Source organism: Salvelinus alpinus, chromosome 4, assembly GCF_045679555.1.
Source record: "Salvelinus alpinus chromosome 4, SLU_Salpinus.1, whole genome shotgun sequence".
NCBI classification, from domain to species: Eukaryota; Metazoa; Chordata; class Actinopteri; order Salmoniformes; family Salmonidae; genus Salvelinus; species Salvelinus alpinus.
In genome coordinates, this window is record NC_092089.1 from 55,585,328 (window position 1) to 55,609,504 (window position 24,177).

At 41.8% G+C, this 24,177-nt stretch overlaps 1 protein-coding gene across 2 annotated transcripts; it reads left to right on the top strand.

Annotated features, from left to right (window-relative positions):
• The first annotated feature begins 455 nt into the window (after nt 1-455).
• Nucleotides 456-22,997, top strand: LOC139573984 (ubiquinone biosynthesis O-methyltransferase, mitochondrial-like). 2 transcript variants are annotated; one of them, XM_071398030.1, is made up of 6 exons: nt 456-762; nt 13,053-13,190; nt 18,098-18,197; nt 20,094-20,345; nt 21,038-21,197; nt 21,535-22,997. In XM_071398030.1, the coding sequence occupies exons 1-6, from the start codon at nt 590-592 to the stop codon at nt 21,729-21,731; spliced, it is 1,020 nt and encodes a 339-aa protein (XP_071254131.1). In that variant the 5' UTR covers nt 456-589; the 3' UTR covers nt 21,732-22,997. The 2 variants fall into 2 exon arrangements, with proteins under 2 accessions (XP_071254131.1, XP_071254130.1); XM_071398029.1 differs by having other exon boundaries at nt 500-774.
• The last annotated feature ends 1,180 nt before the right edge of the window (nt 22,998-24,177 follow it).

The window sequence follows — 24,177 nt, forward strand, 5'->3', positions numbered from 1 at the left end:
GTCCCCAAATTAATATAGTTGGTTCAGAGTTCGTTATGCGGCAGATGGCGGCTTTCTGTGCTCGGCGGACCTGCTTCGCTGGGGAGCTGTTTCTCCTAGAAGTTTCCACCTTACAATAACAGCACTTACAGTTGACCGGAGCAGCTCTAGCAATTTGATGAACTGACTTATTGGAATGGAGATTGCATGGCTATGTGCTCGATTGTATATACAATGTCAGCGACGGGTGTGGCTGAAATAGCCGAATCCACTCGTATGAAGGGGTGTCCACATACATTTGTATATCTTTTGTATCTGTTCAACACACTAACACCAATCATCAAAATGTATAACCCCCCACCTTACTTTACAACAGGCTACGTTATAATTGTGTTTAATCGTTGATATGTTACTGAACTCATAGTGTTGGCTTAATTGAGCTTTAATACACTAATAATTTGGGACTGGAGTAGATTTTGCCCGGGAACCAGTAGCCAGTAGGAACTTTCTATGCACAGCAGTGTTTCCACTCGAACAGTAAGAGAATGAGTACACCACGGTCACATTGAACTGTCGATACAGAACACAAATATAAATGTAAAAAACAGACATGTTTTCAAAGAAGTTTGGACGTCTCATCTTAGGGTTTTGTACCCGCTGTTCAACAAGTGTGGTGAATGGCACTCCTACTTCAACTCGGACTACAGTCAGCTGGACTTCAGTATGTAAACATCACACGCAGTTTCTGGAGCGTCGCTCTCAAATGGGTTTCGCGCATGTGAGGTATGGTGTGAGGTATGGTTTTAGTTAGCATATGTGGTATGAGTGTCTTAGCGAATGCACGTGGACTCAGTTTCTCTAACTATCTCCATGCTAACTATCTCCATGCTAGCGGAAAATGGTTTCGTTCCAGGTCGTCTTTTTGCAGTCGTACTGAGCATCTCAGAAGGGCGCTGCGTGGGTTTTCATCACTAGACAAGAATGCAAACGGGGAGGGGCCTACGTGAATAGAAACTAGTTTTCGTTGCGAAACGTTTTGCTACTGTGTGCACTAATTATTACATCCCAGGGTTGTATTGACAATTGCAAGCATTAGAAAAACTGATTATTCCGAATACTCTCCAGTGTTATGTAGACTGTTTAGCTTCTGTGTGTGCCATGCCCTACCGATAAGTTCGACACGTCATGTAGATATAGTGTTCACGTGGTGATCGCGTCACGTGTCAGTTTGCTTGTAACATGTTGACCAGACCTGACAATTTATGCACGAAAGCGCACGCGGTTTGGGTTCTTGTAAGTTTATTATGAATGATCTTATCATGAGCACATTACACGGAACCCAAATCGGCTGCGCGCGTGCGCTATCATGCATACGTTTATTTTGTCCCCCTACACCAAACGCGATCAAGACACGCAGGTTAAAATATCAAAACAAACTCAGAACCAATGACATTAATTTGGGGACAGGTCGAAAGCATTAAACATGTATGGCAATTTAGCTAGTTAACTTGCACTTGCTAGCTAATTTGTCATATTTAGCTAGCTTGCTGTTGCTAGCTAATTTGTCCTGGGATATAAATATTTAGTTGTTATTTTACCTGAAATGCACAAGGTCCTCTAATCCGACAATTAATCCACACATAAAACGACCAACCGAATCGTTTCTAGTCATCTCTCCTCCTTCCAGGCGTTTTCATATTTGAACGTATATGGTGATTGGTGTAACGGATGTGAAATGGCTAGCTAGTTAGCGGGTACGCGCTAATAGCGTTTCAATCAGTTACGTCACTTGCTCTGAAACCTAGAAGTAGTGTTTACCCTTGATCTGCAAGGGCCGCGGCCTTTGTGGAGCGATGGGTAACGATGCTTCGTGGGCGACCGTTGTTGATGTGTGCAGAGGGTCCCTGGTTCGCGTCGGAGCGAGGGGACGGTTTAAAGTTATACTGTTACATTGGCATCTACACTTCCATAGTATTACCACGACAACCGGCAAAACAGTTTGTCTTTCAATCACCCACGTGGGTATAACCAATGAGAAAATGGCACGTGGGTACTTGCTTATATAAACCAATGAGGAGATGGGAGAAGCAGCACTTGCAGCGCGATCTGCGTCAGAAATAGAAAGGAGTTCTATTTTAGCCCTTGGCAACGCGAGCAGTGTGGGTGCAATAATTGAATAACATGGATTTCTAAATGTATTTTGCGACGCTTGCGCACGTGATGTGTCCGGTCTGCATGTTAAAAACATCTACATGTGTTTCACACGTTAGTTTAAGTGTCTGTTTAGTTTATTATTAAAGATCTCCCCATGAACGGCTTACAAATGTCTACATGATTTTGCCAAAAATATTTTTAATTGCCATAGTAATGTAAATCAATTAAATTTGTCGATTTAGCTAAAATAGGGCTATTACCTCAATGCAAAACTTATTAGGCTAGTTGATATCGCAGCCAGCCACCATTATTGTGTAGATATGCCATTTTCTCACATCAATACAGACACATGGTCTTCTTTGTTGGAGGTAGCCCTATTCAGAAACAAGAGGTTATCAGACACAATCACTCACCTTAGGCTATACATTTCTGTGGAGATGTTTTATGGTTAAAAGCAGGGTTCAAATTGAGGGGGTATGTGAGGATATAGGCCAAACCCTTGTCATAGAGACAGGCAAAAAGCATATGCTACTACTTGTTTTCTTAGCCATAGGAAAAGCAATGGTTCAGATTATATAAAGCGATCTAGGCTATAACAATGATTAACTCCACAATTATTTCCGTGTAGTCTACTAGCCTATAGGTCTTGTTCAGCCTCAACATCACAGGAAAATGATGGTTTATTATATGCTCTGCAATTGAGAGGAAAATGATGGTTTATTATATGCTATGCAATTTAGAGATAACAGCATTTTATTATTCAGGAGAATCCCATTGAATCAGGCTATTCATTTCAGTGCAGTTGCGTTCTTACGCATATCGTTAGACTAAACGGAACCGAAAACACCCCAGCCTTTTCTGATCACAGATCATGATGAAGCCTGAACATTTCAGCTGTTTGTCATTGATTTAGCCCACAAGCACCTACAGATTTGACACACATAAAGACCTTTATTTAATCTGGATTTGACAAACAGAAGCCTGATTAGGATCCTGACTTTCCATGTCATATTTGTTACCAATTAGGCTAAATGTATTCCTATTAATTTGCATATGCTAACCATTGCGATTAATGTTATGCTTAATCTTATGCTTTTTATGACTAAACAGGCATCAGGGTAAAAAATAGAGGTCGACCGATTTAATCGGAATGGCCGATTTAATTAGGGCCGATTTCAAGTTTTCATAACAATCGGAAATCGGTAATTCTGGACACCGATTTTGCCTATTTTATTATATATATTTATTTAACTAGGCAAGTTAGTTAAGAACGCATTCTTATTTTCAATGACGGCCTAGGAATGGTGGGTTAACCTCTCTGCGCACAGATCCCTTTAGCGGGATCATTTTCCTAAACAATCGCTGAATTGCAGGGCGCCAAATTCAAAAATATTACTAAAAATATTTATAATCATGCAATCACAAGTGAAATATACCAAAACACAGCTTAGTTTGTTGTTAATCCACCTATCGTGTCAGATTTTGAAAATATGCTTTACAGCGAAAGCAATCCAAGCTTTTGTGAGTGTATCAATCAATGCTAGAACAGCTAGCCCCAAATTAGCATGGTCACGAAAGTCAGAAAAGCAATAAAATTAATCGCTTACCTTTGATAATCTTTGGATGTTTGCACTCAGGAGACTCCCAGTTACACAATAAATGTTATTTTTGTTCGATAAATATTACTTTTATAACAAAAAACCGCCATTTGGGTTGCGCCCAATGTTCAGAAAACCACAGCCTCGTTACGTTCGACGAAAATTCCAAAAAGTATCCGTAATGTTCGTAGAAACATGTCAAATGTTTTTTATAATCAATCCTCAGGTTGTTTTTAACATACATAATCGATCATATTTAAACCGGACCGTAACCTATTCAATAAAAGAGAGAAAGAAAATGGAGAGCTACCCCTCTCGCGCGCAGGAACTAATCAAAGGGACACCTGACTAGTTTTGAAAAATCTCGCTAATTTTTCAAAATAAAAGCCTGAAACTATGTCTAAAGCCTGGTCACAGCCTGAGGAAGCCATTGGAAATGGAATCTGGTTGATACCCCCTTTAAATAGAAGAAAGACGGGCAATGAAACACAGATAAAAAAAATAAAAAATCACTTCCGGGTTAGATATCCTCAGGTTTTCGCCTGCAAAATCTGTTTTGTTATACTCACAAACAATATTTTGACAGTTTTGGAAACTTTGGAGTGTTTTCTATCCTAATCTGTAAATTATATGCATATTCTACGATCTGGACCTGAGAAATAGTCTGTTTACCTTGGGAACGTTATTTAAAAAAAAAATAATAATAATCTGACCCCTAGCGTCAAGAAGTTAACTGCCTTGTTCAGGGGCAGAACGACAGAGTTTTACCTTGTCCGCTCAGGGATTCAATCTTGCAACCTTACGGTTAACTAGTCCAACGCTCTAACCACATGCCTCACGAGGAGCCCGCCTGTTATGCAAATGCAGTTAGAAGCCAAGGTAAGTTGCTAGCTAGCATTAAACTTATCTTATAAAAAACAATCAATCAATCATAATCACTAGTTATAACTACCCATGGTTCATGATATTACTAGTTTATCTAGCGTGTCCTGCGTTGCATATAATCGATGCAGTGCGCATTCGCGAAAAGGACTGTCGTTGCTCCAACGTGTACCTAACCATAAACATCAATGCCTTTCTTAAAATCAATACACAGAAGTATATATTTTTAAACCTGCATATTTAGCTAAAAGAAATCCAGGTTAGCAGGCAATATTAACCAGGTGAAATTGTGTCACTTCTCTTGCGTTCATTGCTCGCAGAGTAAGGGTATATGCAACAGTTTGGGCCGCCTGGCCCATTGCGAACTAATTTGCCAGAATTCTACGTAATTATGACATAACATTGAAGGTTGTGCAATGTAACAGGAATATTTAGACTGATGGATGCCACCCGTTAGATAAAATATGGAACGGTTCCGTACTTCACTGAAAGAATAAATGTTTTGTTTCGAGATGATAGTTTCCGGATTCGACCATATTAATGACCTAAGGCTCGTATTTCTGTGTGTTATTATGTTATAATTAAGTCTATGATTTGATAGAGCAGTCTGACTGAGCGATGGTGGGCACTAGCAGGCTTGTAAGCATTCATTCAAACAGCACTCCCGTGCGTTTTGCCAGCAGCTCTGCTGTTTATGAATTCAAGCCTATCAACTCCTGAGATTAGGCTGGTGTAACCGATGTGAAATGGCTAGCTAGTTAGCGGGGTGTGCGCTAATAGTGTTTCAAACGTCACTCGCTCTGAGACTTGGAGTAGTTGTTCCCCTTGCTCTACATGGGTAACGCTGCTTCGAGGGTGGCTGTTGTCGATGTGTTCCTGGTTCGAGCCCAGGTAGGAGCGAGGAGAGGGACGGAAGCTGTACTGTTACACTGGCAATACTAAAGTGCCTATAAGAACATCCAATAGTCGAAGGTATATGAAATACAAATGGTATAGAGAGAAATAGTCCTATAATTCCTATAATAACTACAACCTACAACTTCTTACCTGGGAATATTGAAGACTCATGTTAAAAGGAACCACCAGCTTTCATATGTTCTCATATTCTGAGCAAGGAACTTAAATGTTAGCTTTTTTACATGGGACATATTGCACTTTTACTTTCTTCTCCAACACTTTGTTTTTGCATTATTTAAACCAAATTGAACATGTGTCATTATATATTTGATGCTAAATTGATTTGATTGATGTATTATATTAAGTTAAAATAAGTGTTCATTCAGTATTGTTGTAATTGTCATTATTACAAATACATTTTAAAAAATCGGCCGAATAATCGGTATTGGCTTTTTTTGTCCTCCAATAATCGGTATCGGCGTTGAAAAATCATAATCGGTCGACCTCTAGTAAAAAATAATATAATTTCAATGCCCCTCCCCACACATTAATGTTGCTTACCTTACAGATCAAAGTCAGCCAATTTCCACTCCGTTCATATGCAAATACTTTGATTCATACACTGGCTTGTCTGGCTGGCATGTTTTAATTTTAAACAGGCCTTCCCTTATCTACACTGAAGTAATATTGATCCTCTATTATGATTTAGCTCATTAGTACACCCTTGTGGTTGAATATATCTATTGTATGTCTTATAATACAACAATGTTGAACTAACAAATACCATCAAGGGATACGTTACAGTTTACAATAATGAACATCTTATGAAACAGCTGTGAAAACCAATCTGGCAATATTTTACATTTAAATACACGAACTTTGATATTTTTTGTTGGTACATGTGTGTCGATTTACTTTCAGATTTGTTGTACGCTCACATGGCAATCATAGACTGAAATACTGAATTCTGGTGTGTGGAATAGAGAGGAGGTGGGTATTGTGTGGCTGGGAGGTTCTGCCTGTCACTTGTTTTCATCAGGTAGTCAGTCTTGGAAGAGGGAAACTGCAAAGTCTAGGCGCTGCTGCCCTGCAGTGCTAGTGTTTTTAGCTAATCTGTGCATCTCACATTATGTGCCCAGTATGATAGTTTTCTTGCTCTTTCTTAGCAGATAATGACAACATGACAAGAACAGGAGCTGATGTAATGAAAAGTTGGAGGGTGGTTGGTAATGGAGGAAATCAGGTGGATCCATGTCTGGGTATTAGGCAGAACCCCTAGGTCATGGAGAACAGGAGCAGAGTTAACAGAAAAGGGTAGGAGAGACGTAAACAAGCAAACACACAGGTTAAAGGATTCAGGTATGTAAAAAATACAGGTATTGAATTATTTAAATGTTTGATTAGACATGCAATAATGTTAATGGCAGACAGAAAAGAAAGGATACATGTCAAATTTTTTATGTCAGTGGGGTTGATAAGGGATGGTCCCTGGAAAAGATAGAGAGATGAGTTGTGAGAAACTCCAGGGTGGTGTCATACACCTTAACAGCACCTACCTGGATGTAGTTGAGGACTTGGTGGAATGTATATTCTTTAGGGTTAGGTTTTACTTAGCACTGTGTGTTCTCTCCCAGGTGCTTGTAAGGGCATAGATGACATACCTGTAGGATTCCAGTTGAGGTTGTTTAATGACGCTGATTTACAGAGCAGTAACGGCACAGCACAGTGTATGGCTTGACAAGTTTCTTAACTAAGAGTCTGTGGTTCTGAAAAGGGGGAAATGAAATATAATAGTAAATGGCAGGTATAGGCTTAATACAACCTCCAATTACATAAGCTATAAATAATATGGCTACAATTGGTTCTGCTGCACAGGGCAATACAACATGGCTGTGACTTTACTAATGAATGATCAGAGGAGTGCAATTACACAGCACTACTGAGCAGCACCATCATCCTCACACAACTGCATGAACTTGAATGTATAATGCATCCCCAAGGCTCATTGCTAACAAAATACCCACATAATCAGTATACATCCATATAACCAGACGCTGAAATGCTAACGTTAAATGTCTGAAATGAGATGACAGAAACAACAGGGTTTTAGCAAGCTTACAGTTGCTTGCTCGTGGTAAACATGCTCATTAGCATAACACAGGAGTGCGTCCACAACACATGAATTGTAAGAAATATGAACTCGCATTACTTTTGGACGCACATTGGCCTTGGCTAAAACAAAGAATGCTAACTATATAGGTAATCAAAGGAGATGGCTGGAACTTATCACGGCTTGTGTACTTTCTCTAGTTACTTCCTTCACCTCAGAGATCGCCCAGCATGCTCTGCTCCACATCACCGGTGGGCGGAGCTACAGCTCTCCTATGATGAACTAATATTTACTCTCAATAGTCTTTCCTACACTGGAAGTGGCGGTTATTTAACGTGACCAAGTGGTTCGCCTTGAGATTGGCTATTTGGAGAAACCCCTGGGCCAGTGTTGGTGCTGCTGACAGCATGGCGATGCCGCCCACCACAAGGTGGCAAACGCAAATAGTTATCATCTGAGGTTTTTAAATTCACCTTAATAGATGGTGACCCTAGATAGGAGCACCAAGCTTTCCCGGGTCTCGTCTTTCGTCCTTTATCCAAGCCATGTCAGTCGCCCGGATGTCGAAGCACTTGGTCCCTTTTGAATCTTCTCTGGTGGCTCTCCTTTTTCTCATGTTCAGTCTCACCTTGATTATAATAGAAATAAATTCAATTATATTTCGTATTATTACAAATGTATCTTTTGGAAGGCCAGAAAATAAATGAACAGCAGATAATGTTTACCTGGTCAAAAACCTCCACAACCTTCTCAGTCCGTGCCTGAAGGTGGTCCTCGAAGGTGTTCTGATCTGGTTCGACAACTTCCACCACATCAGGTGGAGTATCAGTGACCTCAAAGTACGCTATACAAAACAGCAATGTAAAAACACTAAGTCAATCACACATTTTTTTATACTACAGTATATGCAATAATGTTATATACAATTGCATTGTTTACGCCAGTAAACTGCTGCGGCTCCCCTCCATACAGCAGGCGATAGGGTCAATACACAGGAGGCCTGGACACTGCTGTGTTGTGTGCAAAGATAATTACCTTCCAACATTCCTGGTACCCATCAAGGGACTTGCCCATGGCAGTCCCGTTGGTCCGTTCATCCAAACGTGGAGTCACCATACATCTACACATTCACATGAAATATAACACACTGTACTACTCACTGTTTTTCCTATTTCCGCTCAGTGCGACAACAAGCAGTGCAGCAGTAATGAATGAGTAGGAAAGTGTGTCTATAGGCTTGCGTTTGTTATTATTCGCGGCTTGGGTCTTTTTTAATATCAAGGAATATTTCACTTTCTCTGTTCATAGGAGTAACAACATGAATTTGTGCATGAGGCAGAAATAATGTGGTGCGACTCGAGTTTCGCCATCAGCTGGAAGACGGTGTCCCTTTTTTGGTCAGTGCCAGTGGAGGAAAGGGAGAGTGACCATCAGATGCAGGCACCATCAGCCCAGTAAAATAAAAAGCAAATTATTTAAATGTATGCTCACTCAGCTGCGCCTCACAAGTAATACAACAATGGATCTATTACCGGGATGATCATATAGCCTACCTGGAAATATATATATTTTTAAATGTCCCGAACCACAATGCATTGGCAGGTAAATTCAAGCAACGTCAGTATGCTGTATTGGGCCAATAGGTTACTGCACAAACCTCATTGCTACAGTACTGTTTTTAATTGGTTAATGTTGCATAGGCTTACAGTTTCGTACTTCAGGATTGGTGGGTCCCCTGCGGGACGTTGCGCTAACGTAGGCTAAATCGATTAGCATGAGGTTGTAAGTAACAAGAACATTTCCCAGGACATAGACATATCTGATATTGTCAGAAAGCTTAAATTCTTGTTAATCTAACTGCACTGTCCAATTTACAGTAGCTATTACAGTGAAAGAATACCATGCTATTGTTTGGGAGAGTGCACAGTTTTGAACATAAAAGTTATTAATACACAAATTAGGCACATTTGGGCAGTCTTGATTCAAAATTTTGAACATTGGATCAGTCTAAAACTTTCCACATACACTGTTGCCATCTAGTGGCCAATATCTAAATTGCACCTGGGCTGGAATAATACATTATGGCCTTTATCTTGCATTTCAAAGATGATGGTACAAAAAATAAAAATACATTCTTTGTATTATCTTTTACCAGATCTAATGTGTTATTCTCCTACATTCCTTTCACATTTCCACAAACATCAAAGTGTTTCCTTTCAAATGGTACCAAGAATATGCATATCCTTGCTTCAGGAGCTACAGGCAGTTAGATTTGGGTATGTAATTTTAGGTGAAAAATTTAGAGAGAAAAAGGGTCCAATCCTAAAGAGGATTTATTAAGTCATGTTAATAAAAAATCAGAGCGGTAGATCTCGGCATGCATTTTGACTCAAAGTGATCTTGACTCAAAGGTTGATGACTACTGCTATAGTACAATGGCATGTAGGAGTAGTGTATTACAATGTAAATAATATTGCTTACGTGTGTATATTTTCATTTACAATTTAATTCATCCATTAAATAAATAATACTAGCACATCAAATTACGTTATTGTACACTAGCCTACTCCGCTATCGACACAGTAAATAATATTGCCTATGTGCTTTCGACAATACGTTATCAACAAAATTATTATTTTCAAAAACCAAATTTGCCTTAACACAGTAGACCTAAATATTTACTAAAGATATCACAACTTAAATATAGCCTACTTACTCCTCAATTGGATCAAGGACATCTTGGTAATTCTTTTCATCGTCTAAAAGGAAAATATCTGGGACAGACACTCGAAAATCGCTTCTGCAACTTGTAAAATAAAAAAATAATGTCTATGTTGCCGTCTAGCTCTCAAATACCGTGCCAGACTCTCACTCTATGAACGTTCACTGCTAACACTAAACTTAATCATTTTACATGTATAGTTGGTGGAGACATCCCAAGGACCCAGATTTGCAAGGACCATCTGGAAAACGGCTCTATTCGACTGAAGGGACATCCCAAGGATCCCAAATAGCACCTTTTGAACTCCTCTATTCTTCTGAAAGCCATGGACACAACTCTTATTGGTTGTCTGATGTAGGCTAATGGGAACTGGTAACAACACGGTCTGATTTTGCTAACAACCTTTAGTTCCGTATACAGCGAGATGCCATGAGGTGTTGAAGGAAAGACAGTTTACCTATAGATTGGACATAATCTTTTCTAGGCCATTAGCGATTAACAGGAAATACACAAACCGTAGGCTACACTATAGTTCAAGGTGGCTACGTCGGAATGTCTGCTTGCACGGAAAAATAGTATGTTTCTAACATTTATGGTTGAGATTTAATTCATATAAATATATACTATGCACATTATGACTTTCATTAACACACGACGCAGACGTTAGTAAGGCGTTGGTGTCATGTCAGTCAGACGTTCTTTGCTAGGCAACAGCCACATGGCTGTACAGTTGCCTAGACTTATGTCTATTATCACCCCCCCATAGGTTTCCATAAAAAGCAGGAGAAAACGCTTCTCATCTGTGTTAGGCAAAGTGATACGCCTCCGCCTGTAATTTTTGATTTGTAAGGGCGGTGTCATGTTTACCATCGACGCTGCTTCACTCTTCTCTTCTAGCTTCTTAGCTAGCTGTAACAATGTTTATTCGCCTTAGCCTATTTAGCTAGCTCAAACCAGCTGATCTGCCACGATGGATATCAGAAATTGGCGTTTGCCAAAGTACCCAAACAAAGCCAAAAGGAGAAGGAGAGTAATGAGCAGCAGCGTCAACCACTGAGGCCGCCGCCAAGCCTAGCAGCAATGATAGTGTCGAGCTCCACATGCAGAGCTTACCCACCCTTCCACAAGCGCCACCAGGATAATGGCTCCACAGCCCCTCCACCTCCGACTGTTCCTGGTGATCTTGGAACAGAGTAGAAAGCCAAGGTTAGCTTAGAATCCTACCCAAGCTGCAGGTTTTCAATCCAAAAACTTTAATTTAATAGCAACTGGTTCATAGGAAGAGAGTGACTGGAATACTCGGTTACTGCAGCTGCGTCATTTTGTTTCCCATGTCGAAAGTTCTGTGTTGGGTCCAATGCTAACGCAGACAAGGCCTTCACCCAAGCTGGGTATTCTAACTCGAAGCATGCTATTGATGGTACCAAAGGATCTGACACTGCTCGCCCAAATATTTATATATTCTTAATTCCATTCCTTTACTTTAGATGTGTATTGTTAGATATTACTGCACTGTTGGAGCTAGAAACACAAGCAGTTTGCTACACCCGCAATAACATCTGCTAAACATGTGACAAATACAATTTGATTTGATTTGCTAGGCACGCATCAAGCAAAGAGCATTTGAAATGCACTGTGAAAAGAAACAATTGTGAAGTACTATGGGAACATTGGTGTCAACACAGAAATAGCACAATTTTGGAGATTGTGGACATCATTGGCTTTCTTAATTCAAACCAGTAACCACTGAGGGGGACATTGGACATAAGAGTCGAGTAGAGGGCGGCAGTGGACTTTGTCTATGATGGAATATACTCTCCGAAAGACAAGGAACTTGGCAAGGTGTTTAGCACCATAACCCACAACGCCACATACACGTCATACAATATTCAAAATGAAATCACAGGGCTCATGAGGGGGGCTACATCCACTTTGACAAATGTGTTCAGTCAGCACAGAAGAAGCATGCTACACCCTAGGAAAGTTCAACTAATCCAACTGGCATTTGAGGGGAAAGATTTTGGGTAGAATAGAATGATCGATTACTCATCGATTACTCAAGTTCCACAGAGCGTCACAGAGGCTGAAACTCTTCTAAAAAGGTAAACGATCTAGCTGGTTGGTTTTGGTGTCATTTCAGCAAATGGGTTTTCAAAGGTCTTTCTGTAGTGTGTAGGGCGCTGTCCATGGTGCTGATAGAGCGCAGCGGCGATTCACACCAACCTGTCACTTCTTTCAGCATTTAATTTGCATTATTTTGGTAAGACATTCACATGGGCTGTTTGTAATGGGTGAATTACCCTGTCTATCTTGTAGCCTATATTTATGACCAAAATATCCTTGTTTAAGTGTGTAGGGCACTGTCCATTGTGCTACTATAGTCCAACGGAGATGGGTTGGTGCAAAATCTGTAGCCTGTCACTTCAAAAGCACTCAATCAATGGTCTCGGAGTCTCAGCATTTTAACTTGATGTTTAATGTAGTATAGCGTGAGCAGAATTCAATATAATTCCAATGCATGAACACTCATTGTGCGCCCTCACTGCCCCCTCAGTCAATTTATCCTGCTGTTGGGTCTGGTGTGTTCACTAACGAAAATGCATTGTGAGATGTACGCTGTGTGACTGCAATAGAGACGACCTGGGACGTCCCCAATGTCTAATACATGTCAGTATTTGAGTGATTGGTGACAATTGTTTTGCATCTGTAGGATTCGCTCTGCCTCCAAGACCACTGTGGACCCAAATGAGGTGAAGAGGTTCCAGCTTCTCGCCAACAAGTGGTGGAACGAGCAGGGAGACTTCGCAGCCCTCCACTCAATGAATGACCTCAGGGTGCCTTTCATACGGTGCGTGTGTTTATGCCTGTAGTTTATTCACCCAGTTGCATATTAAAGATGCCACACTCATCCACTGATTTAGGGCTACTTTAGACGTAGAATCTATGTCAGAGTCAGTTACAATTCTTCCCGGATCCACCTGTACCCGAATACCCGAGACCTGAGCGGGTCTGCCTTCATAATTCTAAATAATGTCATGGGTCTGATATTATTGTCACGGGTCTATGGTATGTGTAATTTGAACTGACTTGTCCGGAAGAGCCCATGCAGATCCGAACACTGCTGAGAGAGAGAGGGATTTGTTAAATTATGCTAATGCTCTTGCTTTTCACAAGAGTGGCATGTGTAGCTTGTTGTTGGCCAACCATAAATCATCAAAGTGGCAATAAACTACAGTCATAGAGCCTATTTTTGTAACTGTAGGATGAGAAAGCGCATGCACTGCAACCACAGTTAGCCTAGCTAGCTAACGTTAGCTAGCTTAACTAGCTTCTCCCGGTTTGATGCAGTTACAACAGGTACTACTTAATCATTGCTATGGCAGCTATTAGTCTACTATAGCGAGTCGGCTTGGTTGGTTGCTGTCTCCCTCCTCCCCGTGTCACTCACAGTACGGCCCCTCCCCCGCCTACTAGAGGGGCACCTCTCTTTCACTGATGACATTCGTTACGTGAGCTAAAATGTCAGAGCCAGGCAGTACAAGTTATTGACAGACCCCAGTTGATCCATGTTACATTGAGACAAAAAGCTCAGAAGTGAGAAATGCCTGAAGTAGGTGAGGTCAAAAAAATATATATATATATTTTTTTTTATGTATAGGGATGATACAAGGGTAGATGATATGGAAAGAGTTGATTCTGCCTCGGCAAATCTGAGGGTATTTCGATTGATAAGATATGCTATATTCTTCACAGCTAATCCAGTGCATTATCATTCATCCAGCCTATAGTAGCAAATCCCTTTCCTTCCTGTCTGTGACCCGGCGGTGATGAGTCTGTGGTGACAGTGTGACTGAGGGATGTCAGACTCAACACTGATGTGTCTCTGCCCTCAGGTTGTTTAAACGAGGGGACAACAGCACTGATTTGGTTGGTTTAGCATCAGAATCCTCCTTTTTTATTTTTTTAATTTTTTTAGGGCCTCCCGGGTGGCGCAGTGGTCTAGAGCACTGCATCGCAGTGCTAGCTGCGCCACCAGAGTCTCTGGGTTCGCGCCCAGGCTCTGTCGCAGCCGGCCGCGACCGGGAGGTCCGTGGGGCGATGCACAATTGGCTTAGCGTCGTCCGGGTTAGGGAGGGTTTGGCCGGTAGGGATATCCTTGTCTCATCGCGCTCCAGCGACTCCTGTGGCGGGCCGGGCGCAGTGCGCGCTAACCGAGGGGGGCGGGTGCACGGTGTTTCCTCCGACACATTGGTGCGGCTGGCTTCCGGGTTGGAGGCGCGCTGTGTTAAGAAGCAGTGCGGCTTGGTTGGGTTGTGCTTCGGAGGACGCATGGCTTTCGACCTTCGTCTCTCCCGAGCCCGTACGGGAGTTGTAGCGATGAGACAAGATAGTAATTACTAGCGATTGGATACCACGAAAATTGGGGATAAAATTAAATAAATAAAAAATAATAATAAAAAAATAAAAATAATCCTCCTTTTTTGGGGTGGATATTATTTGTTTATTTACTTACGCTAGTGTAGCTTGCTAGCAGAAACCAGAAGGAAGCGCAGCGGTAGGCTACATGGTCCCTCATCAAAAGCATTGTTGTGTGGTGAGATGGGCTGGATGGGTAGTGTTAGTTTCTGAAGGGCGTCCAGGCTAAAGCTCTCTCCCTGCAGCCCACTCAGGCTTTCTCTCCCGCTCTCTGTGCCAAGGCTGTGGGAGATCCAGTGGCAGGGCAGTAATGAAGGAGACACATGTGACTCCTCGCCCGCTCCATGTACATCTTCCCTGGGGGGACAGCAGCCAGAGTGTAGGAGATGGGGGTCAACGGAGGGGAATGGAGATGGAGGGGATGGCGCTGTGAGATTCAAGTTGTAATTTAGCTGGGGGATTATTGGAGGGCAGCGTTTGTCCTGACGACTGTGTAGCCAAGGGGATTGTGACAGTAGGAGGTGTGGGGAAACATGGAGAGCACACACACAAACAGACTAGGGATAGGCAGGATTTTGACATTTTTTGACTGTTCGAGTTCTTGAATGGGAGAAAAAAAATCCAGATGTGCAAAGCTGATAGACATATCCAAGACGACTCAAAGCTGTAATCGCTGCAAAAAAAGCCTTCTACAAAGTATTGACTCAGTGCCGTGAATACTTATGTGAATTAGATATTTCTGTATTGTCAAATGTGCTCAAATTTCCAAAAACATGTTTTCACTTTGTCATTATGTCTCAAGGCTTAAAAATACTTCTTTAACCTGTCTCCTCCCCTTTATCTACACTGATTTTAAGTGGATTTAACAAGGGACATCAATAAGGGATCATAGCTTTTTGTTAAACATATATTTTTTAATTTAGGGGGTAGATCAGCTTTAATATTGCAGATTGTGGCTTCTATCAGTAATTCTCTGCATCATTTCCAATCCCCCATGTATTTTATTTGGTGAATATACAGTACAAGTCAAAAGTTTGTACACACCTACTAATTCACGTGTTTTTCTTCATTTTTTAAAAATGAAGACATCAACTATTTAATAACACATGGAATCATGTAGTAACCAAAAGTGTTAAACAAATCAAAATATATTTTAGGTTCTTCAAAGTTGCCTTGATGACAGCTTTGCACTCTTGGCATTCTCTCAACCAGCTTCACGTGGAATGCTTTTCCAACAGTCTTGAAGGAGTTCCCACATATGCTGAGTACTTGTTGGCTGCTTTTCCTTCACTCTGCGGTCCAACTCATCCCAAACCATCTCAATTTGGTTGAGGTCGGGTGATTGTGGAGGACAGGTCATCTGATGCAGCACTCCATCACTCTCCTTGGTCAAATAACCCTTACACAGCCTGGAGGTGTGTTAGGTCATTGTCCTGTTGAAAAACAAATGATAGTCCCACAAAGCGCAAACCATATGGGATGGCATATCGCTACGGAGTGTGGTAGCTATGCTGGTTAAGTGTGCCTTGAATTCTAAATAAGTCACAGACAGTGTCACCAGCTTGTCACTCCGGTACCGCTTGCTGTGTGGTAGCAGAGAAAACAGTCTGACTAGGGTGGCTGGAGTCTTTGACAATTTTTAGGGCCTTCCTCTGACACCGCCTGGAATAGTGGTCCTGGATGGCAGGAATCAAATCAAAGTTTGTCAAATGCGCTGAATACAACAGGTGTAGACCTTACAGTGAAATGCTTACTTACAGGCTCTAACCAATAGTGCAAAAAAAGGTATTAGGTGAACAATAGGTAGGTAAAGAAATAAAACAACAGTAAAAAGACAGGCTATATACAGTAGCGAGGCTACATACAGACACCGGTTAGTCAGGCTGATTGAGGTAGTATGTAGATATGGTTAAAGTGACTATGCATATATGATGAACAGAGAGTAGCAGTAGCGTAAAAGAGGGGTTGAGGTGGTGGGTGGGACACAATGCAGATAGCCCGGTTAGCCAATGTGCGGGAGCACTGGTTGGTCGGCACAACCTTGGCCCCAGTGATGTACTGGGTCGTATGCACTACCCTCTGTAGTGCCTTGCGGTCAGAGGCCGAGCAGTTGCCATACCAGGCAGTGATGCAACCTGTCAGGATGCTCTCGACGGTGCAGCTGTAAAATCTTTTGAGGGTCTGAGGACCCATGCCAAATCTTTTCAGTCTCCTGAGGGGGAATAGGTTTTGTTGTTCCCTCTTCACGACTGTCTTGGTGTGCTTGGACCATGTTAGTTTGTTGGTGATGTGGACGTCAAGGAACTTGAAGCTCAACCTGCTCCACTACAGCCCCGTCGATGAGAATGGGGGCATGCTCGGTCCTCCTTTTCCTGTAGTCCACAATCATCTCCTTTGTCTTGATCACGTTGAGGGAGAGGTTGTTGTCCTTGCACCACATGGTCAGGTCTGACTACCTCCCTATGACATTTTGGCCAATGCATTAAAAATGAAAAACATACCTTTTATTTACATACGTATTCAGCCCTTTTGCTACCTGACTCGAAATTGAGCTCGGGTGCTTCCTGTTTCCATTGATCATCCTTGATTGGAGTCCACCTGTGGTAAATACAATTGATTGGACATGATTTGGAAAGGCACACACCTGTCTATATAAAGGTCCCACAGTTGACAGTGCATGTTGGAGCAAAAACCAAGCCATGAGGTCGAAGGAATTGTCAGAGACAGGATTGTGTCGAGGCACAGATCTGGGCAAGGGTACCAAAAAATGTCTGCGGCATTGAAGGTCCCCAAGAACACAGTGGCCTCCATCATTCTTAAATGGAAGAAGTTTGGAACCACCAAGACTCTTCCTAGAGCTGGCCGGCTCTTTTAATGGCCCATCCCTCTGGACTTGAACCCGATCGAACATCTCTGGAGAGATCTGAAAATAGCTGTGCAGCGACACTCCCCATCCAACCTGACAGAGCTTGAGAGGATCTGCAGAGAAGAATGGGAGAAACTCTCCAAATGCAAGTGTGCCAAGCTTGTAGCGTCATACCCAAGAAGTCTCGAGGCTGTAATCTCTGCCAAAGGTGCTTCAACAAAGTACTGAGTGAAGGGTCTGAATACTTATGGAAATGTGATCTGTTTTTTTATGGGGTGATATCTGTTTTTTTATGGGGTATTTTGTGTAGATTGAGAACAAGCAATTTAATCAAGTTTAGAATAAAGCTGTAGGGTAACAAAATGTGGGAAAAGTCAATGGGTCTGAATACTTTGAATGCACTGTATGGCTTTGGGGATGGGGTGGAAAGAGTGGTAGTGTGTGTTCATAGCATGACCTCTGACCTCTTTCAGGGATAATCTGTTGAACGCACATGGCGGGCGGCGCCCGGGGAAACCCCTGGCAGGGCTCAGAATACTGGACGTAGGCTGCGGAGGGGGGTTGCTCACTGAGGTAAAATGTGTGTCTTTTTGTGTGTGTATGAATGAGATAGATATGCAGTCTGATGCTGCTGTGGACAACAGACTCCTATCCCCATACACTTGCTTGGATTTTTTTTTTATTTTTTTTTATTGCAAGCTATCAAATCAGATTTAGCTTCACTTTGAATGTAGCCTGTACAGTACAATTCTGCTTGTGATGCAAACCTTTTCCTTGCTCTACCAGTTGCTAATAATGTTTGAAATGTAAAATACATTCATATTTCTTCTCAATTTCACTGGTCAGGGTTTGGTGGAAAAGGACAGCTGGTCGTTTGTGTTTGATAACTTCACATCGACAAAGGATTTGCATTTGTTTCCTTGCTCATACTTGAGGTGAACACATACCAGCAGTTTTGTTTTGATTTGAGGAGACAACTTCAGGTCCGACACAGCTCTCTATCACACAGACAAACGCACACACACACACAGTCTGTTAGACTATGGACTGTATGAGTCCGTCTCAGAGGATCGTGTAGTTAGGGAAATTATTTTCAGAAGAGATCAGCTGTGGAAGGATGGAGATTGGCTGCGGGCGAGCAGGCAGCACTAAGGTGTAAACACGGGTGTCAACAGCATACAAAAATTGACTACCCTCTCTGTACCCCACACATACAATTATCTGTAAGGTCCCTCAGTCGAGACGTGAATTTCAAGCACAGATTAAACAACAGAAACCAGGGAGGATTTCCAATAACTCGCAAAGAAGGGCACCTATTGGTAGATTGTTGTAAGTAAAATAAAAAAAGCAGACACTGACTATCCCTTTGCGCATGGTGAAGTTATTAATTACACTTTGGATGGTGTATCAATACACCCAGTCACTACAAAGATACAGGTGTCTTTCCTAACTCAGTTACCGGAGAGGAAGGAAACTGCTCAGGGATTTCACCATGAGGCCAATGATTTTAATGGTTGTGATAGCAGAAAACTGAGGATGGATCAACAACAATTGTAGTTACTCCACAATACTAACCTCAATGACAGAGTGAAAAGAAGGAAGCCTGTACAGAATCAAAATATTCCAAAACATGCATCCTGTTTGCAATAAGGCAAAAAAAAGAGGAGAGCGGAGTAGCAGAAGTGGCAAAGAAATTAACTTTTTGTCCTGAATACAAAGCGTTATGTTTGCGGCAAACACATCACTGAGTACCACTCTTTATATTTTCAAGCATGGTGGTGGCTGCATCATGTTTGGGTATGATTGTCTTCGGCAAAGATTAGGGAGTTATTTAGGATAAAAACAATTAATGGAATAGAGCTAAGCACAGGCATAATCCTAGAGGAAAATCCTGGTTGTCTGCTTTCCACCAGACACTGGGAGAAAAATGTACCTTTCAGCAGGACCATAACCTAAAACACACAAGGCAAAATATACACTGGAGTTGCTTACCAAGACGACATAGAATTTTCCTGAGTGGCCTAGTTAGTTTTGACTTAGATTCTCAAGCGGATTTATGGCAAGATATGAAAATCGCTGTCTAGCAATAATCAACAACCAACTTGACAGAGCTTGAATCATTTTAAAAAGAATGGTTAAATATTGTACAATCCCGGTATGCAAATATCCTGAAGACTTACACAAAAACACTCTCAGCTGTAATCGCTGCCAAAGGTGATTCAAACATGTATTGACTCAGGGGGTTGAATACTTATTAAATCAAGATATATTAGTGTTTTACTTCAATTCTACAATTTAATAGATTTTTCTTTGGCCATGATATAACAGGATATTGTGTGTAGGGATCATTGACAAAATTTGACAATTAAATATATTTTAATCCCACTTTGTAACATAACAAAATGTGTAAAAATTCAAGGGGTGTGAATACTTTCTCAAGTCACTATGTATAAACTCACTTTCTCCCAGCCCTTGGGTAGACTGGGGGCAGATGTACTAGGCATTGACCCGGTGGCAGACAGTATTGGGACAGCGGAGGTACATGCGTGGCATGATCCAGACCTGCGTGGCAATGTGCGCTACCGCGCCATCACTCTGGAGGAGCTCTCTGAAAAAGGGGGGCAGGGAGCGGGGCAGTTTGATGCAGTGGTGGCCTCAGAGGTGGTGGAACATCTGGCTGACCTGGAAACCTTCACACTCTGCTGCAACCAGGTGCTCAAGGTGGGTCATGTGACTCATCTCACATTCCACACACTCATGACTGTTCTCTCGCTTCATTGAGTTATCCGTGGTGTTTGGGTGTGCGTGATTTGTACTATCGACTATCTTTTGGGTTGACCTCTTTATCGGTCCGAGGGCCAGATGCCTCCAATCTCCTGGGTCAGTGTGTTGGAGGACAAATTAGTTGAAAAAGCACAAATCTTCCTAATCTCCTCTAATACCATTGCATCCAGATTCTCACTCTCTCTGGCCCAAATCTCTCAGCTGCTCTTTTAACACTGACCATTATAATTTGTTCTGTACAATGTCATGTTTAAAATAGCTTCATTGGTTGAGATGTAAACCAGCTCTCATCTCTCCATGTTACAGTTGTGTGTACAGTCTCTGATGTGTTAGATGAAGCATTCAAAGCCTGTCCCCTTTACCTGATCTTTCAGTCGTTTTTTAAAATTGAATTCTTATCTATCAAACTTGTGTTGCTGCATCTTAATTGACAATAATAGAGCCATCCGAAGCAACACACATCTGTTGGATCACATTCATTAGTGTACACAACAGCAAAAAAACATTTTGCAACGGAAAAGGAAAATGAGCATTTCTTATTGGACCAGGTACCAGTCTAGGTAGTCTCTCCTGGTTTGGTGCCTAATGAACACAACCCTAGGTTGTAACGGTCTCCCTCCTGTGTGCAGCCAGGAGGCTCCCTCTTCATCACCACCATCAACAAGACCCAGCTGTCGTATGCCCTGGCCATCGTGGCAGCAGAGGAGGTGCTACGCATCGTGCCCAGCGGGACCCATGACTGGGACAAGTTTGTCAGCCCCATGGAGCTGGAGCGCCTGCTAGAGTCCAGTGAGTCTGCCTGCTCTTCATTCACATGCTGCTACTTCTCTTCCACACTCTCCTTTTAGCTCTTTCTACTGTCCCTTTGGTATTTTACTATTGTGCTGGTGCCTCTTTTTGAAGGCATACTGGTGTCTATGTTTGGCTGTCTCGTTCTTTCATTCTCACTTTCCAATAGGAGGTTGTGTGTGTGACCCTCTCTCTTGCTCTCTTTCTCATCCATTCTCGCTTTCTGTCTTTTCATTTGTCCCATTTTCTTATTTCTCATCCTCTTTCTCACCCATTCTTTCTCTATCCCTCTCTATTTCTCTCTGACCTATTCCTCTCTATCTCTACTCCGTTCCAGATGGTTTCCATGTGGAGTCTATCCGAGGGATGCTGTATAACCCTCTGTCAGGGGCCTGGAGCTGGACAGAGAGCACCAGCATCAACTACGCCCTGCACGCGGTCAAACTCGAGGAGGAACCGAACCTTGACGAGGACGACCCCGAAGACCCCACCGTGATAGTGGCCCAAGCTAAGGCCAGACGCTGGTACAACTGACTTGACCGTGGGAGAGAGTTGTCATAAGTGGTCAGCTGCAGCACAGATCCTCTGATCTCTGAAGGAAAAGGCAATGGACCTGAAAAACACAAAGCATTTGAGAAAGTTATAGTTCAGTGCTTGATACAAATGCATGGTGTTTTCTTTCAGCCAGGCCATGATTGTTATGTGAGTTCACAGCATAATGAGTCCCTCTGAATTGCGTGAACTGTACAATGTCATCTGTAATGGTAGAAGTGTTCATCACCATGATTGACATCTCAGGTCTCTGATTTACTATTGAGCAAGATGTTTTCTTCAAATACAGTCACAATATCTGTTCATCAAAATCCATTGTATGGATATTGTTTGTCTTGACATGCTTATTATATCCTCCATTAGGAAAGAAATGGTTTCCTTTAAGATTCTCTGATCTGATGATTATTCCTCTCTAGTGTCATTTCAACAGTGTGAAGATATAGTCCAAATCAGTGATGTGGTGTTTCAGTTGTAAATCCTGTGCTGAAATTCAGGATCTGAGGGCTTTTTATATTAGAAAAGTCTTTAGATTTTCTGTCCAAATATTTCCTGCTAATCCCTGAAATATAGGAGGGGGAGATCAGGCTGCTTCGGCCTTGTCTTGCTCTCTTTCCCTCTACTCTGTAGCCATGGTGATTTTGAGATTATAATTGGCTTCTTGCTGAACTATTACATAAGACCCAAACAAGCCTCCAACTAAAATCATGCTTGCGAGTTATTATTCAAAACAGACGCAATCATTGGCCGGATGTTTCAAGAAGTGCAGTCACAGTAGTGTATTTGATCCTCCACAGATGGACTGTGTTTCTGTCATATTTTTCCGTTTGCCCTTATATGTAGACAACGCCCAGGACTATGTGCTGAAATGCAAAAAGGTATGTTTTTTTCCCCTCATTACACAAATGTTGTTATTCTAGTCACATGCCCCACTGGCTTCTAACAAATTGCATTTAAAAGCTGCTCATTTTATGTCCAAACTTGGATTATGGGTCGATGTAGGCTATAGAACAGTCCAGGGCTGGTTTTCAGTCACATACTTAAGCAGAATAAGATTGCTCTGCCATAAATTTAGCAGACCAAGTTTGAACAGGATGACCATGTACAATTTGTCCAATAAACTGTAGTCTACCTCCAGTGACGTGAGCGCCCACGAAGCCGCTGGAGTGCACACGCTTGCAGTATGGCTGTGCAGTAAGGATATTAGGCTGTATAAGCAGGAAGCTATAATAAACGGATTATTGAATACGATTTCAGAACTACAATGAGTGTTTGAAAAGCATTTATTATGAGGTGCGATGCTGACCCCGAATCGGTTTGGGAAAAGCAGAGCGCACGGATGCAGGCGGCACTGGGTTGGCACCAATGATTTATATATATATATACACTAGATGACTGATAGGCCCCCATGCCTCCATCTTGGCACTCCCACCGTTGTAAAAAAAAAAATATATATATATTTGGAAGCTATAGAAATGCATTAATTAATGTAAACATTAGTGTTTGCCACGTTTATTCTATTACAGACACCGTAATGCACTTTTAAATTATATTATGTGAGCTGAACATAAAAATAACATTTTCTTCCAAGTATAATTTTTTGAGATTAATGTTACTGTCCCCACTACAACAACAAAAAAATACTTACATACATGTCATTTTGTTCTTCACATTAAATTGAAAGACTGTAGAATTCCATTCATTCATATGGATGACTGCTCCTTCTAGGGAGTGCCAATTTGCCCGACCGGTGGCTTCAAAGCCTCTCAATGGCCAAAACATTGCATTAGCAATCCAGGGTTTATATACATTGTTGGTTGGCACTAGCTCAAGACAGAGGAGTACCAGTGATGTAACTGACCTTACGCTATAGAATTCTTACGAAAGCGCGGTCCCTTTTTCAAGCAAAGTTGTTTCGCGACATTAGGCATGGTCCACACAATCACAACGGAAAGCACATTGATCGCATGTATTCTCCGAGATGAATGCCTTTTTACACGTCCGAAGTTACTGCAGAGTGAGTATAACCGACCATAGCTAAAGTAGCCAAAAGCATGCACCTGCTATGCAAGCATGTTGTTGTTGAACATGCACCAGTAGTTATAGCACGCGAAGAGTGTGTTGTGCATTCAATAATGGCTAAACACTAAGCCGACTGTATATAGGTAAATGTTGCTATGGAGATATTGCAGGACTTAGTGACAATGAATAGTGAAATTGCCCATATAACATTGCTCCAAGAAAACAACACAATTGCTTGATCCATTGAATTTGCATTTAGAAATCAATGTAAATACAATGTGTTTTACAGATGTCTTTATAATCATGATATAAGGCTTTGCCTATTGCCCTATATTAAAGCCTTTGATTTGAAATAATAAAAAAACTTAAACAGCATAAACCCAAACTATCCTCATCAACTTGTGTGGTG

Excerpts from the sequence above, each read along its gene's own strand:
- LOC139573984 (XM_071398029.1), top strand. The coding sequence starts at position 590 with ATGTTTTCAAAGAAGTTTGGACGTCTCATCTTAGGGTTTTGTACCCGC. Across the intron at positions 13,191-18,097 it reads CTCAGGGTGCCTTTCATACG|GGATAATCTGTTGAACGCAC; the intron begins GTGCGTGTGTTT and ends GACCTCTTTCAG. Across the intron at positions 21,198-21,534 it reads GGAGCGCCTGCTAGAGTCCA|ATGGTTTCCATGTGGAGTCT; the intron begins GTGAGTCTGCCT and ends ACTCCGTTCCAG.